At 36.8% G+C, this 20,952-nt stretch overlaps 1 protein-coding gene across 2 annotated transcripts in view; it reads right to left on the minus strand.

The window, feature by feature from the left end:
• phf24 (PHD finger protein 24) overlaps positions 1-20,952 on the minus strand; it is a 44,704-nt gene continuing 23,752 nt past the window's right edge. The window contains exons 3-9 of one of the 2 annotated variants that reach the window (XM_057819461.1): positions 14,379-14,564; positions 8,442-8,520; positions 7,816-8,018; positions 6,838-7,004; positions 5,276-5,308; positions 3,290-3,367; positions 1-1,308 (exon numbers count right to left, since the gene is read on the minus strand). In XM_057819461.1, the coding sequence (XP_057675444.1) occupies positions 1,212-1,308; positions 3,290-3,367; positions 5,276-5,308; positions 6,838-7,004; positions 7,816-8,018; positions 8,442-8,520; positions 14,379-14,564 (843 nt within the window). In that variant the 3' untranslated portion in view covers positions 1-1,211. The remainder of the gene's footprint in view (positions 1,309-3,289; positions 3,368-5,275; positions 5,309-6,837; positions 7,005-7,815; positions 8,019-8,441; positions 8,521-14,378; positions 14,565-20,952) is intronic. The other variant, XM_057819462.1, reaches the window with a different exon arrangement.

Here is a 20,952-nt window from a genome sequence, read left to right on the forward strand (position 1 = left end):
TGTGAGTTAATGTCATGCATTTATTTTAGCACTGCGACGTCCCTCACATGACCACTAACATGTCAATCATAATTTAATCACAAAGCAGACCTGGTTTTAAAACTTAATTACAGGACATACGCACATACATGAAACTCTAAGTGTTATGCTATTTGCTCAGTAATTGTCAAAGCAATTTTGTGTGCATTTAAACTTTTATGTAAACTTTAACATTTGTAGAGTGTCTCATTTCATTCCCACTTTGATCATTTGAGCATCCTTAGCGCATATCAACATAAATGCCTCAATAGTGGCTACATGTCACAGTTGTCTGACGCTTTCTTGCACTCTAGAGGTGCATAAATTGGCAGGTGTTTCTGATGTGTCAAAATATAGCTCGCAACACAACATGAAGTCTTAATTAATGGCAATATATACAGTACATGTCACAAACTGGGTCACATCTTTATTCAAACTACTTGTACAATGAAAAGAAAACAAAGATGTATAGACTAGAGTGAAGAAACAGGGTACATCTGAGAATACATGAATAAATATAGTTTTGTAATGCATTTATAATAAATTAGACTAATTTGTATAGCAGCTCTATTACATAATTTCTGTTTGATATATTTCTCTTGCCTGCAAGGTAAACATCTTCACAGATGCCTATCCGCGATAACAGTGTGCCAAGAACTGAATTTTGCATGTGCCTCTGTGTGGTGTGATTAATAAGGTGATAGCAAATAAACACAATGGCATAACAGTAGCAGGGAATTTTCATGAAGGCATAATGAGGCCCAAAGGAATTAATGCTTGAAGAGTATCTGCCTGTCAATGTAATGTACCCACACAGAGAGGTTAGTTCTAGCACGAGGGCCATCGAGTCTAGTGTTCATCATTTCACAAAGCGCTAGCAGCCAAACAGTTTTTGTGCATCTACCTCTTCACAATGTTGGTTTTCAGAACCTCTCTGTCTGCATTTTGATCCTTGTCCTTCCCTCCTGCTGTCACTCACTTAACACTATTTTGCAATTATGTTATTTGTGCTGTTTTTGTTTGCTTCACAATCACATCGAGGAGGTCAGATGCGTGTACTGCCATCTTTTCTTTTCTCCTTCAGCCATCTTCATGGTGTCATCAGGCTTTCCTCATCATCCCGCAGACTTTCAGGCACATCCTCTTCAATCCCCCTCCACTTTTTTCTGCCAGGTGTAGTGCAGGGTACTGCACTATAGGGGAAGACGGATGTGCATGGCTGAGCTATTGGGCCGGGCAGCCAAGATGTAGATGGCACTCTCCCTGAGAAAGTCTGCCCATGATGTTGGCCTATTAAAACCAGACAATATTAAAAATACATTACTGGCCTACTACATTAGTCAATAATAGGCTCCTTCATTTACAGCTAATTTCCTTGTGCCTGCAATCACGATTACAACAGATAAAAGTGTGTCAATCTAAAATGGTTTCAAAGGAAGAAATTGTTTCCGGAACCTGCTATTTGGGGGAAAATACTCTTTAGTCACTGAAGTCTTTATTTGTGATTTGCCTTCTACTACACTATATTATATAACATTACATTATTTTATATTACAGACAGACAGACATTAGATATTAATAATATATGGATAATATATTTCAAATTGAAGACTAAGTAGAACGCCTGACAAAATAGGATTGATTTCTGGCAGTGCATGCAAAGTCATACAGTACACCTTAAAAAAAACATTTAAAGTCACATCAATTTTCCAAATATTACATTTATTAAGGACCCCTCTCATCCTGGCCACTACCTCTTTGACAGGCTGCCCTTCAGCAGATGCTACAGATCCCATAAAACAAGGACTAACAGGCTGAGAGACAGCTTCTTTCCCCGGGCCATTACTACCCTAAATAGGGACAAAAAAACTTGACCCCCCCCCTCAAAAACGCTCTTCAACTGGTGTTTGTAACCTGCACTAAGCCGTGAACCTGCACTTTATTCGAACGACTTTTCTATTTATAGAATTTTTTAATTCATATTTTATTCTTGTTTTTGTACAAATGGCGCTGCTAACTTCAGGACCGTATTGCACTATTTCTCTGTTGCACATCCAGTATTTCAGTCTATGCAAGGTATAATTACTCACTCATAGTCCTGGAGTATATATTTTTTTATTTTAGTTTAATGAAACACATATTTTTACACCGGAGTGCCACGTCAAATTTTGTTGATCACAATGTTCATTCGTTGCTGACAATGATGATAAAGATCTTTTCTATTCTATCAAATATTAACCTAAATGAACCTCAATCTATTTGAGTGGCGTACGTATGAAAATAAAATATCGTGTTTACAAAAATAAATAAATAAAAAGAAAACTAAGTCCCACGTTTTTTTTTCATTCACTTTTTTCATTGTTGTACCAGTCATGTGGACAATGTGGTGATGGACTCAGATGCAACTTGCATATATCTTTTCTAATAAATAAATAAATAAAGTTCTTAAGTTATTTTCCCCAATGATATGAGCAATGAGTACACATTACCTACAGTAATGTGTTGTGTAGTGTTGTTTATACGTTTTAAAGCTAAATAACCAATAATTTCTTATGTTAACATACCATACACCTATTTAGCCATTGTGTATTTCTTCTATTATTATTTTAACTGAAAAGTCAGTTTCTCTTTCTATGTAAAATACGGTACATTTGCTCCCAAAATGTCACTTTGGAGTTCAGTCTGATTACGTTAATGTATTTTTTTTCAACTTCTTCATGATGTACTCTTTGACAAGAATGATTTGTACTCCAAAGCAATTTATAGTCTGAAACATTATGGTAACTGTCCCATATACTCTTTTAAATATCCACACACAGCATTTAAAGAGAATCAAATAATTTAACAGACGCATGCTTATTTTTGGGTAGTTATTCTTAGTATCAGTCTTTTTTTCTCTTTCCTTAAGATCACAAATGACATATCCGTCCTCTTTTTTTACTTGTGAATAATCACATCCTACCAGGGTCTGATTTTGACTGTGTCTTAAACTGTTCTCTGATGAATATTTAACTTGACAGCTTGCGGAACAGTGCATAACTCTGTTGGATCCCATTGGGAAAAAAATATGATATTTTAAGAACATTTGGCTTCATGAGACGGGCAATTAACACAAAATAAATCTGTATGATAAAATGCAATTGACCAAACATACAGTATCATTCAACATTGTTAAACAATTTTTCTAGCATTGTGAAAATATAACATAATTATTGTTAGCTCCTGTTTTGCATCTCATTGATTAGAATAAACAAAGTAGAGTAATACGAACCGATTGTCATCACTCTTGATCTGTTCACTGTTGGAGCTGCCTGGGCTGCTCTCACAAATGGGACCAACATTACTTATACTTGTGGACACAAGAAAACAAGACACCCCCCACAAAAAAGTTATTATCTGTCACAGAGCATTGCTTACAATTGCAACATTTTTTTTTTCATGAGAACTGTAACAATTGTTTTCTTGGGGCAATCTTGTTTAAAAATGTTGCCAGGATTCAAGAAATTAGTGAGATTTGATTAAAAGATTTAAATAAATAATGAAATGAATAAATAAATAAATAAATATTTTCATTTTCTTGGACTGAACACCGATGAACTTACAAAGGCAGGATGGAATGATTACACTTACTCTTCGCATCATTCGTAACCTCAAAATTGGATGTCAGGACTTTGTGCAGAACTCCTGATCGAACACTCTTAATTGTCCCTAGGTGTGAGTGTGTGCGTGTATGGTTATTTGTCTCCTTGTGCCCTGTGATTAGCTGGCAACCGATTCAGGGTTTACCCCGCCTACTGCCCATAGTTATCTGGGATAGGCTCTAGCACCCTTGTGACCCTCGTGAGGATAAGCAGCTCAGAAAATCAATGAATGAATGTACATATATACAGTATGTATGTACAGTATATGTATATATGGCGGAAAATCCAGACAAGACTGAAAAAGCAGTTTCTGCTCTTGCACTCCTCTTTAAAAGAAACTGCTGTATTTTAAGCCAAAACATCTGTTGTGTTTGATAGAACAATATCTCTATATGCTGCCATAGCAGATTCATGGCGCATTAAGCCCCCGAACTATTTTCAATTTGTCCGTTTTGCCCTGAAAACCCCGTTTACAGACGTCGCACAACCGCTTTTGTTTTAACTCAGCCATAAAACTAAGGTAATTAATTATATTTATTATTCAAAATGTCTGTCATTTTTAGCTTAGAATCATTAATTGATGTCTAATATTTCATTAAAAAAAAAAAAACGACTTTAAAAAATTATTCCCTCGCATATTTTAAACTTTTAAACAAATGACGTCACAATGAAAAAAAATACAGTCTGTAAAAAAGTCACGGATATCTACCTCATAACTATCGCTTAATTGTATTTTTTTTTTGTTACTGTCGCATTTTCTCCGATATGTTAGATGATAAATAATCGATCCAAAGGAAAAAAAAAAAAAAAAACGTTTAAAGGGGTGAATGTATGAAAAAGAAAATCTCGACCACTCTTTGATGTCTGTGATTTCTGCATCGCGACCCTTGTTATATTGCCATGTTTCACCCATAAAATCCCCAAATATCAATCTGTGGGCATTCACAACAGTGTCTTGACACTCAGTGATACATGTTGCATGGAGTTTCTGGATCGAAACAAGGTAAGTACGCGATAATATCTCGTAGTCGTGGCGTCTGTAATTCTGCTCTCGCGTGCTCTCGCCTCCAGATAGGGTTTTGCTGTTTAAAAAAACATTTTTTTTTTTTTTTAAATGCCTTCCTGTTCAAAATTTTTCCTCCCCCAGAAAATGAAGATTTTAAGCTTTCCAATGATGTATCACACATGCATATCGGACAATTTTGAAATTTGGCCAAATTGGGGGTCTCAGAGCGGAACTTCAAGTCACCTGAGTGTTTTCCGCCATATGTATGTATTTTATGCAATATTTATATTTTGTCTCATTGTAGTGTCATGTGTAGTACCAATGTGCACTCTCGATTATCCACTTATCTTTGGCGGGGGCTATTAATTCACAGGAGAGAAGGCCCGCCGCAAGATATAAGAGCTCATCATTTGAAGGGTTCACACTCCTCACGTTCTACAGGTACTTAATTCAAGGCACTGCATGTGTCCATGGTTCTCATATGCTTGCTTGGCAAGTGTCTAGAATGGATAATTTGGCTGAGCATGCATGATGAGTATCGCAGAGAGTTCTTAGGGTGTCTGAGAGATTGAAAGGAAATTAGCTGTGCCCATTGCTGGGTTAGACTCACCTGCAATTGATGGGCGCGCAGAGTCCTATGAGTCTGCGTGGTTGGTATGTCACATGATGAACAGGTGAGCGGGATGGAATGGTGCATCATGCGAAATAAGGCATTGAAAGATATAAAGATGTAGATGAAGCGCATGAAAGTCTCAGTGGTGGAAGCACTATTTTCCAATGATTGATTTCAAATATTTATGATGATAATCCAAGTGGATCCTTCTTACTACATAAGGGTAATAGTGTAAATATTATATATTTTGTTGATAATACATGTAAATTTGAAAAATGTTCAATATTGTGTTATACTTTTTTTTCCCACCACTGACATAAAGAAAATAATATGGTAAACAGTGAGTATCAACCAATTATAGACTGTTAGATGTTATAAACATAAATAAGTTCAGCTGTCATATCAGGTCCCTGTGGATTTTAATGTGATAAATGTTCAGGCACCGGTCACATATACAGAGTTCATATTGCACAATATCGAACGTGTTTCCTGAAAGTGCCTTGGGCCAAAGGAATGAAGAATCAATACAGTTGAGATGAATGCAACAGATACAGAGCCCATCTGTACTACCAAGTCAAGTCCAATGAAGTTATTTGTATTTATCACTTATTTGTGTTATGGAGTATGGCTTCTTTTGAAATGTGCTAACAATTAAAAATATTCTTTCTAGTACAGTAAAACCTTATCATACAATCTTCAATGACACACTGCATTAATTACTACTCCTACTATACTTGCCGCACTGCTACCACTACTAAGAATAACATGGATTTATATTTTGCCTTTCAGGAGCTCCAAGGGCACTAAATGGTAACTCTGGGCCATGATTAAAATTGATTAAGGTTATTATTATTTGTTTTAAGGAACATATGTGCCAATAACCACTTAAGCTACTTAATACTTATAGCGCATCCATATGGCTTTTGTTGTTGTTACGGCTTTCCTGTTGCATTCCAATTCTCTATTTCATTGAGTTTGCTCGAAAATTGAAAACACAAAAATGCGTTTACCTACTTTGTTAAATATGTAGCTTGACATGAATTTTGAATCAGCTAAACTTCTATACAGTATGATTGCTTCCTGCCTGACACGCCTTTGGAGTAGCTACACCACTGCTGGGTTTTGTACTGTTCATCGCTATATAGTCCCAGGAATCCACAGTTCCGTGATCACAGAATTGATCACAAATTTTAACGTCTTCTGTGGAAATCAAAACAGTCTGCGGAAAAAAAGGCGAGGTGCAGAATATTTCATTTTACCTGTAGTTTTAAAGCGAAGATAGATTTTATTAAAATGCTATAGTCTCGATTACAGTGGCCAGAAAGTGTCAGGCAAATTGCAAATACCAAAAGAAAAAAAAAGAAAAGAAAAAAAAAGAAAGAAAAAAAACCGCAAATGTTAATAGCCACAACACAAATGCAAAATAACTAAAACAGTTCAAACCTATAATGGACGTAGACAGTGGTATATCGCTAAGATATTTTGCTCTCCTACAATTTATCAAAGTAGAATTTAGATTCAATCAGACTCAGTGTGTGTGTTTAATTCTGTGCACTTACCTCACATTGCAGGATTGTGAGTCTTTACTGAGCTTGTTAAACCAAGACTGCTGGGCCTGGCGACATTCTGCTCTTGTGATCCAGCCATCTTCATCCAAATCCACACCTAGGAACACCAACCGCGCAGTGTCTCTTTCCTTGGCAGTCAGCAAACGGACAAGTGAATTCTAGGGGGAGTATATGGAATTTAGAATCAGATAATGACATTTAAGATTTGTATGCAAAGTCAAAAGCGACAATGTCCAAACTTGGTCGGATCCACCTAGGTTATTTTGTTAGATTTAAATATAATGATTATTCAATCCAAGTTTTCATCCACTTTCTTAGATGGCCTCTGGTTAATCAATGGACAACATTCCACCAGACTAGTCATATTTCACAATCACACTACAGTAAATGAGAAGGATTGCACCACTACAATAACTTTGAATTTTATATGGTATATTAACTGATCTTGGAAGATGAATGAAGTTTTAAATGTTTCCGAAAACTTGAAAAACTACAGCATGGTTCATTTTTTAAATTAACAGAAGTAAATATTAAACAGCATAAAAGTAAACTCGAATTTGTTGTTTTCAGGTGGGTCATTTTGTTAATTTTTTGTATGTTCTTCAAGCAGAAGTGGAGAAGGTCTTTATTTGAAAACATATGCTAATGGCTGAGCATCCAGATTGATCTCGCATTTTTCATGTTTAACCATTGTGATTGTCGTCCATCTCTCTCTAGAGCAGCCACTATGTTGGTTTCAAAAAGCAACAGTTTTAATTAAACGACCAAATTTGAAGGACAATTGCTTTAACACGTTTCAAATACATTTGATTGAAAGTTATGATTGATTAAGCATCAAACAAACTCGTAATAACTGACCACTCATGACAGCTTCAGCATTGAAAGGTGGAAGGTAGTTGTTAAAAATAGTAGTGGGAAAGCTAAAAGGACCTTTTATGATCAAATTACCCATCCCATAGGGATCTTTACCTCAGTGCGAAACTTTTTTAAGACAGCCAACGTTTCAAAGTAGAGAAAGTCAGACCACTCGACATGACCCTTCTTTTCCGGGTCCAGGGCTGCAAATTGTGCCAGTACTTCTTCCTCTTGCTCATCAGTTAGATCCTTATCAAACTGCTGCTTAGAAACAAAATGGTGGTACTGCAGCAGCTCATCTGACACCAGGCATGACTCTATGGTGACAAAGAGCAATTAATTACACACTGTGCACCTTCATTAGTCACTGAGAGCGTTTCTCAAATTATAATGACCTTTGAGTAAAACTGTTCAAACAAAGAAAGACCTCCCACACTTGTCAATTAAAGAATATAACAGAGGTTAACAATGAGACTCAGGGCTATTACGTGTAATATCATTCATTAGTTGACTGGGAGATAAAATAAATTAATAATAAAAAAACGGTGGATTCAGTTGAAATATTCTATTGAGTATATTCAATGCGACATATTCTTCTTTCCCCAGAAAGTAATTAATATTTCTGACTCCTCATTTAAATAAGAATATTGTTGATGCAACAGCCAGCCTTATTAATAGACTGTGTCACATGAACGTAAAGCAGTATTTTTTTTTTTTCCAGTGTTTTTTCAGGTACACACCTGGGATTATCTTACACTGCTTAAAGGTCTCCATAAGACTGTACATTTCTTCCTCTGTTAGCAGTAGGTTTAAATTATCCTGCAAGAAAAAGAGAAAAATGTTAGATTATACTGTGGTTGATTGGCAAATTGGGTCACATCTTTAATAGCTCATAGCAATTGTAATTGCTTTACACATAACTCAAAAAATGATTAAACGACAAATTTTAAAGGGCTATTCCAAAGATCTATGTTATATGAGAGAGAGAATGAGAGAGAAAGTGAGAGAGTCAATGGCTAAGATTCCAAACATTATGGTAAATAATTAATTTATGTAATTGCTTCTGCCGGATAAACAGTGCCTGCACAACACTGAATATAAGATAAAAATTGAAACTCTAAAATGTATACTATAGTTTTAAAGTAAATCACATATTTCATTGGATGACCAGTTAAATTGTTGTCTTAGAACAGGGCTGTCAAACAAATTTTTGTCACAAACTGGATGATAGTTACAATTTTCTTTAGATGGCATATATGATTGCAGACTTATATCCGTGTATAACCAGTAAGGGAGTTCAAAAAAATTGATTATTAGATGCATCGCGATTCGACACCTGTCGATTCGATTAAAATTCTCAAAAAACGATGATTTCCCTAATAACTTTATGACAGCCGCTCGTAGCGGAACGAAATTCAAGACCTGCCACCTGGACACCTTTAACGGACACATGCACAACGTTATGATGGATGCTGCCGGTTACTGAGCGAGAGATTTACTCCTTTTCAAAAGACTGGAAAATAAATTTGTGTATGAGACAGGGGTTGTGCTTCTGTGCGCAAGTTATTTTTTCAGAGCGAGAGGGGAAGAGAGATAGTTCGTTGCTCCTTGTATTTCAGATGTCCAGCAGTAGTTTCAAGTCATGTCAATTGAAAAATATCCTGAGTGTATTGCTAAGACCCGCGTGCGTCTATAAGAGGTGAGTACACGAACACTCTTGTACTGTTTAGCCTTTATAGTTGTTGTTTTTGAGATGTTAACAGTTAGCTCCGAGCGCTAAGCTAATTAGCTAATTCACTAACGTGTATTTCATATGCAGAACGTGTACAACAATGATTAAGTACAGTGGTAACACTACAAACATGCGAAATAGTACAGAAATCTGTGAAAACAAAGTATATTGGTCTTATTTCTAAAGACACTTTGTTTCCAGGAAATGCGGAATTCATTCCACCTGTGAGAAAAGAGTAATGCCTTTAAAATGGTTAATGTTTTTGCACTTTCTTGTAAAAAAAAATAAAAAAGCAGCTTAAGAGCAGCTTTTTGTTGTATGGGCATGTGTTCATCGTCCCTGTTGAATTATTAGGATATATAAATAATGGAAATACATTTTTTTTGGCTACTTTATTAATTAATAATGTGTGATGCATCGATAATCGTGATATCCGTAATCATCGTCAATACTGTGGTCATCGTTCAATAATCGAATCATAGCACCCTGAATCGTAATTGAATCGAATCAAATCGTGGGGTGCCTAAGATGGCACACCCCTAATAACCACCTAATTATTTTCCCACATATACATTGAGTGATATCTGATTTGTAATCAGAAACCTGTAAAAAGAAATGCATTCAACCATTATTCTATTTGTTTCGATAATTCCGCCTCCATGAAAAAAAAAAATTGCTGGCATGCTCTTAACACTTTGAAATGTGAAGTTGAGGCGCATAATTTGCTGTCGTCGGCCACTCATAATGATGTTGTGGAAAGGATTTGGCTCCCAGGCATTGAACACCTGTGTGATACAATATTGCTCAAAATGTCCCTAAGCTTTGCTATCAAGTGGTTCAGGCACTGCTGAGGCTACAAACATTTGATGAATAATGAAATGAGACGGCCTTTCCCCCCCATTTTCTTCAGGATGAATTGCAAGTATCTAAAGATTCTTTGCACGTCATGTCAAATTATTCAAATATGGCATGAAATATTTATTATCTTTCTTTAAATGTTCCCTGAAGCTGAGAGTCTCCCATATCGGGGATTGACAGCTTGCTTCTGGAGATGAAATTAATGTTATTAACTGCAGCTACTAGTGTTGGTTGGTTCCCTCCTAAGGCTAGAGTCCAAGAATTAGGACATGATAGTTCTTTTTCTGTTGCATTAAAAAGATTGATGATGATGATAAACACTTTTTTTTTTTTTTTTAAATAAACACACATCTTATCTTGGAAATCCAGTGTAAAGAAATAAATGTTTATTTATTTTGTAAAAGCTGACAATGAAAAGCTTCTTTCCCACTTTCTTTTACTCAGACAGAAATGTCTTCCAGTCTGCATTCCTCTCCCAGTGAAATATCTAACAAAAGACAGAGGCTCTTTCAGGGCCCTTTTTCAGAGTGGCTGAAAGCCCCCCTAAAAAGCCTCACTGAGTGTGTTTGGCATTTGCTTGAATTTCCCAGTGCTGATGCAATGCAAAGCGTCTACTTCACACTGAAGTGTTCTTGAGCAAAAATACTGTTCTCTTTCATGCAGGAATTAAATAAAAACAAAAAAAAACCCTGCTACTATTATTTTTAACAGGAGAGAATTTCACAGCTGAATATTTACTGCTCAAGAATACACACAAAAATGTTACCGTACTTTCTAAGGTTCAAGCCTTTGATTTCATAAGCTGTGATATCAACATGCTGCATGCGTTCAAATTTATTGGACAAAATAGTTATGAAGCTGTATAGCGTTCAGAAGATGGCCGCGAGAACAACCAACATATACTAGATATTAATATACTTAATGCCCAGGGCTTCCTATGTAAATAATTTAAATTTTAGTCAGTGGCTATTTAAAATTGGAATGTTTTCTCTGAATTCACACATGCAACTAATGCATTTTCAACATTTTGGGAACTATTTTTGCAGACGGTCCCCAGACACGCTGGTGTAAACCAAGTGATTTCATGCCAACGCAGTCCATTGCTGCATGTGTTTTTGAATTTGTGTGGGGCAAATAAGTATTTAGTCAACCACTAATTGTGCAAGTTCTCCCACTTGAAAATATTACAGAGGCCTGTAATTGTCAACATGGGTAAACCTCAACCATGAGAGACAGAATGTGGAAAAAAAAACAGAAAATCACATTGTTTGATTTATAAAGAATTTATTTGCAAATCATGGTGGAAAATAAGTATTTGATCAATACCAAAAGTTCATCTCAATACTTTGTTATGTACCCTTTGTTGGCAGTAACGGAGGCCAAACGTTTTCTGTAACTCTTCACAAGCTTTTCACACACTGTTGCTGGTATTTTGGCCCATTCCTCCATGAAGATCTCCTTAAGAGCAGTTATGTTTTGGGGCTGTTGTGGGCAACACGGACTTTCAACTCTCTCCACAGATTTTCTATGGGTTGAGAGCTGGACATTGGCTAGGCCACTCCAGGACCTTGAAATTCTTCTTACGAAGCCACTCCTTTGTTGCCCTGGCTGGGTGTTTGGGATCATTGTCATGCTGAAAGACCCAGCCACGTCTCATCTTCAATGCCCTTGCAAATGGAAGGAGATTTTCACTCAAAATCTCTCGATACATGGCCCCATTCATTCTTTCCTTTACACAGATCAGTTGTCCTGGTCCCTTTGCAGAAAACAGCCCCAAAGCATGATGTTTCCATCCCCATGCTTCACAGTGGGTATGGTGCAATTGAGTATTCTTTCTCCTCCAAACACGAGAACCTGTGCTTCTACCAAAAAGTTCTATTTTGGTTTCATCTGACCATAACACATTCTCCCAGTCCTCTTCTGGATCATCCAAATGCTCTCTAGCGAACAGCAGACGGGCCGTGTACTGCCTTCAGCAGGGGGACATGTCTGGCAGTGCAGGATTTGAGTCCCTGGCGGGCATTGTGGTACTGATAGTAGCCTTTGTTACTGTGGTCCCAGCTCTCTGTAGGTCATTCACTAGGTCCCCCCGTGTGGTTCTGGGATTTTTGCTCACCGTCCTTGTTATCATTTTGATGCCACGGGGTGACATCTTGCATGGAGCCCCAGATCGAGGGAGATTATCATTGGTCTTGTATGTCTTCCATTTTCTAATAATTGCTCCCACAGATGATTTCTTTACACCAAGCGTTTGACCTATTGCAGATTCAGTCTTCTCAGCCTGGTGTAGGTCTACAATTTTGTCTCTGGTGTCCTTCGACACCTCTTTGGTCTTGGTCATAGTGGACTTTGGAGTGTGACTGACTGAAGTTGTGGACATGTGTCTTTTATACCGATAATGAGTTAAAACAGGCGCCATTAATACAGGTAACGAGTGGAGCCTCGTTAGACCTCGTTAGAAGAAGTTAGACCTCTTTGACAACCAGAAATCTTGCTTGTTTGTAGGTGACCAAATACTTATTTTCCACTCTAATTTGGAAATCAATTCTTTAAAAATCAAACAATGTGATTTTCAGGTTGTTGTTTTTTTCACATTCTGTCTCTCATGGTTTAGGTTTACCCATGTTGACAATTACAGGGTTATCTTTTCAAGTAGGAGAACTTGCACAATTGTTGGTCAACTAAATACTTATTTGCCCCACTGTGTGTGTGTGTGTGTGTGTGTGTGTGTGTGTGTGCGTGTGTGTGTGTGTGTGTGTGTGTGTGTGTGTGTGTGTATGTATGTATGTATGTATGTATATATATATATATATATGCCACATTTTTGCATCAGGAGAAAATACTTTTATTTTTTACTTGTAAATTTTTAAGCAATTACTTTTGTACTTTTACTTGAGCATTTTTTTCTTAGATAGTTGTACTTTTAATATAAGTAAAAGTACAGACACAGGGACAAAAAAACAATACTTAAATATAAAAAGTGAGTACTTCATCCACCATTGCATAACTGTTACCATCTGTATTATACTGCTTAACCCCTTCAGACCTAAGCATGTTGCTGTAGGACATGACGCGTTTGCGTCTCTAAACCAATAAATACACTGAATTTAGTTGCTATTGGCAGTTCTGGGAGATGATTGGACGAAACTTTACCATCGAAATCAAATCATGAAGTTTAGCACGCTCTCTTTGCTATTTTTGGCTCTTTAAAAATGACTGACACAAAATACAACTTCAAAAAGGCAAACGTAAGGGCTCATTTCTTATTAAAAACACATTAATTTTAACATGAAAAATAACCAATAAAAGAATGAAATAATCCTCACCAAAAATTGCACTTTGTTCTGGTGTTTGAGTATCAGCGAATATGTTTTTTTTTTTGCCCAGCAGAAAAAATACGGGTCTGAAGGGGTTAAATTATCATGCTGGCCCAGACAGCGGGTGGCCAAGTATGAGGGGCAGGGGCATGTGAGCTTCGGTGTTCATGGTGAAATCTCCCTACCCAAATTCATGTGAGCTCCATGGGAGGTCTGCTCTACTCCCTCATACAATGTGTGTTAAACTTCTAATGAACAAAGCAGTTCCTCCTTCCGTCAGGCAGAAGATGAGCAGTGCCGACAAACAGCGGTAATTCACAGGCTCTTAAGCGACACATGAGGAAGCCTGCTAATTAGTGCGAAGGAGTCTCTTGCGAAGGAGGTGCTCTTTCCAAAATACAATCTCGCATCTGTCCATAATATTACAGCAACCTGGTTTAAAACTCTCGTTTGCTTGGCGCAGACCCGTGCTGGTCTAGATTTAGACCATAAAGAGACAGGGCCCTTTTGAAACATAACTGAATACCTGGGTTGACCCAAAATTATGTCTTATCATAGTTCCTCCTAAGATACACTTAGATTTAAACATAAATCTCAGATTCAAAACATGCTGGTAAATTTCTAATTCTTGTTCAATGTCTACTTACTGTATGTAGCAATTACAGTATATTTTAGACCACTATGGTCGGCAAGGACCGCAACAATACAGTGTGAATGAATCCCATGCATTCTGAGTGTCATTTTTCAAAACAACAAATGACAACGCTTACACAATAGTAGCAACTCCAGCCGTTAACTGTATGAGCGGTGTCTCTCATCTCCTGCAAGGCCTCAGCACGTAGGTAGCCCAACTCCCTCAGGCAGCCGTCATGGAACACTCGAGTGCAGATTCTGCATGGGTACAAGTCGTCGGCTGTCCAGACTTCACATACGTCACACATCTCATCGCTCGGTGGCTGGAATTGAAGAGAAATTGGTTGTGAAAGTGTGGCACCGATTTGGATGCCCTCATGACATTGTTGGGCTATCTGGTGTCTCGTATCAATATATCTAACACTCACTCCTAATAAGTCCAAGTGATATGGATAATGGATGGATGGATGGAATCTTAATACCCATGCAAGCTACAACAGATATTCTGTTTTGTTTCTTAGTAAACGATTTGGAGTGTGTTCCCTCCATAATTTTGTGCCCAATCAAAATCTTTCCATTTTTAATTAGTTTTCCAGCCCATCTTGAATAATAGGAAAAGGTTAGTTGGAAAATAGTACTGTTAGCTGGCTAAGTAGAGAGGCATCATGTGTCCCTTTGTACATTTCCTGCTGCCTCTATTAATATCAAAATGCTATTATACTTTCCCAATAATGAAAATAACCACATGATACTTGGCTGTTTAACACCAAGAATAAAGCTCCTCACCTGTTTCATCTTTTCTCAAATGCTTCAGCACTAGTTTTCGGCTTTTCCACAGTGACCCAACGCAGAAGAATATTGCTGCTGTCTTTATTAAAATGGCATCTAATATTTTGTTCCGTGACTATAATTGTACAGGAGCTGATTCAAAAGAAATATGAATGCAAATATCCTTTGGTAACCATGGGAACACACATGCCCATCAATATGTGAGCACTGGGATTTCTGTCAAGTTATGAGCCATTCAAGCTGCTGCTGAAGGGTTTTGTGCTTTGCTTTCCACCGTATGAACATTTGCTGTTGGATGATTTTTTTCCCCCTGTAATCCTTGTGGTAACTGAGCTGCAGCGGAATGGTATAAATATTCCAAATAGAGTATCAGTCTGTTGGGATTTACGGACCATCTTTCAAGACTGGACGTGTCCACTTAAGAATTCACTGTCCAAACAACCGGCAATTGGAACCTATATTTGGTAAATAGATTCTATACATTATTTTCCCACTGTTGTAGTGCCACTGTGCAATGTGCCATATTTTCAAGTGTACCTGTTGGCTCTATGTAACAGACAATATCATGATAACATAAATACAGCCGTAAAAGAAATGCATGCATTTCAAAATAACATTCTTCATGTTTGAATGCATTAAAATATGCCAATCAGGAAGAACAACCCTTGTGGACCGGATTGGACTCCCTGGTACAACAGTTTTGGCCCCTGGCCAAGAGTTTGGCTCCAATGGTTTAGAAAATAAAAGAGGTCCCATAAGTACATTCTCTTTTGACCGTACTATGACACAGTAGTAATATACAACACTTAAAAATATGGGTAATACTTTACAATAAGGGTCCCTTATTAAACATTAGTTAATGCATTTTTAGACAATAACTAATGTTTAAGTAACATGACAATAATTTATTTAATCCCTTATCTAACATTTATTAATATATTAATTAACATCAGTTAATGCATTAGTTAATGCATAACCAGACAGTAACTAATAGTTTGGTAAAATTAAAAAAAAATATATAGGCTGGGTTTAGGGTTTGTTAACTTAAGCATTAATTTCTTAGTTAAGGGACTCATGTGCTACACTTTACAATCAGGGTCCAAAAATCATTCAGTAATGGTTAATAAAAGTTAAGTGGGGTGGGGAGGATGGGAACTTAAGCATTTATAATTTCTTAGTTAAAGGGACACATGTGCTACACTTTACAATATGGGTCCAAAAAGCATTCAGTAATGGTTAATATAGGTTAGGAGGGGGGTAACTTAAGCATTTATAATTTCTTATTAAGGGACACATGTGCTACACTTTACAATAACAGTCTAAAAAACATTTAGTAATGGTTACGTACGTTCACATGAAATGATACGATACTTAAGGTTAGGTTATAATATATAATATATTTAATACATCATTTAACATTAATTCACGTATACATTAGTGCATTAATAAATAGTTATTAATGTATACTGGTACTAGTAAGTGATTATGTTATTTTAAAATGAGGAACATTGCTCTGTGAGTCCTTGGGTGCTGCTAACTAGGGTTGTTCCGATCATGTTGTTTTGCTCCCGATCCGATCCCGATCGTTTTAGCTTGAGTATCTGCCGATCCCAATATTTCCCGATACGATTGCTTTTTTTTGCTCCCGATTCAATTCCAATCATTCCCGATAAATTTTCCCGATCATATACATTTTGGCAATGCATTAGGAAAAAAATGAATAAAACTCGGACGAATATATACATTCAACATGCAGTACATAAGTACTGTATTTGTTTATTATGACAATAAATCCTCAAGATGGCATTTACATTATTAACATTCTTTCTGTGAGAGGGATCAACGGATAGAAAGACTTGTGACTTTGTATATTGTGACTAAATATTGCCATCTAGTGTATTTGTTGAGCTTTCAGTAACTGATACTGCAGCCATGCCCCAATGCATGATGGGAAGAGGAACCATGACTGCGTAGTGCTAGCAATTGATATATCTTCTCTGCGTTGGGAAATAACATAAGGTGTTAAGAAAAAGATCAAATGCTACCTTGCTTCCCCACATTGTTTCCCATGATATTTCTAATCATAGGGAGAGGGATTGTAAGGCTTTAGCCAATTAAAATAAGCCTCCAAAGGCTGTCAAAATTCACTCTACTTAATTTACGTTGCCTTTTAGCTCTCTATATAGGTAAAATGGCGCCATTGCAGATTGAACACGACAATGCGTGAGTGGGTCGTGCAACGCATGCATTAATTGCGTTAAATTTAATAATGTAATACATTTAAAAATACTTATTACCACCGTTATTGGGTTAAATTTGATAACCCTACCTTAAGCCTAAACTGAAGACTCTGGATGAGTGTAACATATTATGTCTGTAACGTTAAATACACTTACAAAAACGATGTAATTAAAAAAATATTTTTATATTACAAAAAGGCATGGCCGATATTTTTTTGCCGATTCAGATACTTTGAAAATGACGTGATCGGACCCGATCGATCTCTAATTGTAATGTTACTTAAACATTATTTATTGTCTAAAAATCCATTAACTAATTTTAATTAAGGGACCCTTATTGTAAAGTGTTACCAAAATATGTATTTTAACAATGCTTTATTATTATTATTATTATTTTTATATTTGTTTGTTTAATAATAACGTTAGTTCTGAGTTTTCTCCTCAGTGTGAATTTACCTGCCAAGTTCAGAAAACATATCTTGTAATAAGTCATCCTTAATTTTATTGTATTATTTACTCGCTGGAATCTTTCTTTGTTTCTTTTCAAACTCTCTTTTAAAAAAAAATCTTTCCCTTAAAGACTTTACTTAACATCGCATTTAGTCTTGAAAAGCATATATTAAATGGTGTCACTGATCCATTGAACTCAAGTCTGTTACAACCACTTTCTTGCATGCAGGTCACTTTGCCGAGACAAATGAAGCAACCCACTCTCTAGATGCTCTATGTGAATTCCCTTGAGCACACACGAATCTCACAGCAGGTTTGGAATGTAATGATCTTTTTGAACTTTTGAACTTTCTTATATCCTCCAAGAATGTTAATAGTAAAGCTCAAGATTTCCCTCCTAAATCGCTTCAAACCTGGAGAGGAAACCAGATCATCTGTTGGTGTTGCCATGGAGACTGACATCGCACAAACACCTCTTTATTACCATGCCACAGGGATTTTAATACGTGTGTAAACTAAATTTATTAAATACTTTCATGTATACTCTGCCAATGATTGCGATGGGCATGTTGTTTTGGTGGACTAACACGGACACAAGTGTCCATTTAGCTGCATTTAGCTATCACTGGCCAAATTAATTTAAACTGGCCTTCAGGTATATGGTCGCTAACAACTGTGTGCATCGGCACTGCCCTCACGATTCGATTACGATTCGGAGGGCCACGATTCGATCCGATTCGATTCGATTCAGAGGTTCACGATTCGGTTCGATTCGGCAATGCATCGCGATGCATTAAAGCCTGGGATGCATTAAATTTCTAAAGCAAAGCGTATTTTTCGTGAATCATTAGGCAACACAAGCGGTCAGACATTAAACAAATTTTTATTGGCTCTTGTGTCACTCCTGGTTGAAGTCAGATGAAAATAGTATACTTTCAGAGATATATTTATATATATATATATATATATATATATATATATATATATATATATATATATATATATATATATAAAACAGATCACAGCATTTAATTAGTGCTTTCTCTTTTTTTTTTTACACACAGTAGCAGCTTTTCATACAGTGCAACATCTGAACTCCTGTGCAAAATCAGTAATAACAGTCACTGTATTTTAGTCACAACGACCCATCAATAAAAATATTCAAGTAAATATTAAAGAAAACGACAAAGAAAATATTGTAGTGCCGCAGCATCTTTATCACAATAACAATCCAGGGAATTGATTGATATTTGAATGTAAAGTAGCTCCCTCTACAGTTGAGCCTAGATCTTGAGCCCGAACCTGAACCCGACCCGACCGAATTTCGGGCCGGGTCGGGCCCAAAATGTCCATTTACGTTCGGGTCGGGTCGGATCGGGCCGGACTTCACTCCCGCTAACGTTTTTTTTAAATAAATATATATTTGTATACTAAAAGAATGTATGGATGTTAAACTAAAGAATACTTGTTATAAAATAAATAAATTGGATGAAACAGAGAGAAGGCGCTTTTGTAATCACAAACATGAGCCAGTGCGTTGTTTGCGCACATGAACGCCGTGGCCCCGCCCTCCTTTTAATCTTCCCCACCTGCTCTTGGCGCTCTCCGCGAGTCTGCAACGCTGCATCCTGGTATTTCCTTTTTGAATTTCAATATAGAGCCGCAAGAGGTGAAAAGCAAACTAAAGACGGTGGGATTGAAAAGGCAAGAATCCACAAGTGGTGTGTGGAAAGCATTTAAATTGATAGTGGAAGATGTTACAGAAAAATGTCGGCCTTGCCGAATGCAACAAATGTGGCGCTTTGCTCTTGTACGAGAGCAGAAAGACTGGCACACTGACGCTGAGCAGGCATTTTAAAAACTGTACTGGCCTAAAAGATATTAGTCAAACATCGTTATTATCATTTATTTCAAGGCCTGCACCTCTTCGTGCTAAGCAGGACATCGTGGAGTTCGTGGTGTTCCTTAAAACGTCTTTATTTTGTTTCAGTGCTCCTTAAGGCAGGTTGTTCTTTTGTGTGTTCTGATGTGAGTCATTAAAATAAAGAATGTTATTTAAAAGTATTTTAGTTTATTTTTTAATATGCTGCTGTTCCTCTCCTTGTCAGAGAGGCGCGTATAGTGAGCACAATGTCCCACACAGAAATATATTTAACAAACCTTTCCAGCGTTATTTCGTTGGGTAAATGCATTTATAATTATAATAAAAATATGTAGACTATTTAAACATCAAGAAAACTTGTGTGTGTTTTTTCTGCCAACTCGAAGAAATTGAAATAAATGTCTATTGCATTTTGCCGAGGAATGATGCATGAACTATCCACCTGATAGAACAGACACACAAATATAAACGATATAAATGTTTATTGAATATGCATCTTACAGTCTTGTTTATCTGGGAGAATTTGTTACAAAAGACAGGTTTTAATTTATCATTATGCACATAGGCATCGTCCCAGTTGTGATCACACAAAACGCAACCACGCATTGCATCCCCGCATTTGCTCCTCCTGCTGAGTCCTCACAAATAAAACGGGCTCAGGCCTACAAATGAAACGTAAAATTTCGGCCTCTCGGCCTTTAATACACAGGGCCGGGTCGGGCTGGATTTTTTAGGCCCGAACTAAGGTCTAATCGAGAGAGCAGAGAGATAGGACATAACATAACAATGGCTGAAGCGGAGAAAGTGGGAGCGAGAAAGATTATTGATGCACCTAACACATTAAAAGCAGACATCTGGAGACATTTTGGCTTCTACGAGGTTGGTGGGAAACTTGACCAGAGTTATGCGGTGCGTAAAAAATTAAACATGAGAATAATAATACAAATGGGGAAACCAAATCCATTGCATCACCGGAATTGCGCAGGGAAGATTTTTGAAAGTACTTACATATTTTAAAATGTGCTGAATCGATTCGGCTTGTTGCCCGCATCGAATTGAATCGTCCATGCCCCGCATCGGGATGCATCGCCGCATCGATTATTGTTGACACCCTTGATATATATATATATATATATATATATATATATATATATATATATATATATATAATTTACACTCTGTAAAATAAAATAAACGCTACCTGCATGTTTTTTTTTGTTTTTTTTTTGCTTTTAACCAAGAATCAAGACTGTTTTACGCCCATATCTGTAAAGAATTCTGGGATTTAAGCATTATTCACAAGAATTTTCAACGAAAAAAGCTCTTTGTATACATATGGCGGCCGCTAGC

Source organism: Corythoichthys intestinalis, chromosome 17 (assembly GCF_030265065.1).
Source record: "Corythoichthys intestinalis isolate RoL2023-P3 chromosome 17, ASM3026506v1, whole genome shotgun sequence".
Taxonomy (NCBI): domain Eukaryota; kingdom Metazoa; phylum Chordata; class Actinopteri; order Syngnathiformes; family Syngnathidae; genus Corythoichthys; species Corythoichthys intestinalis.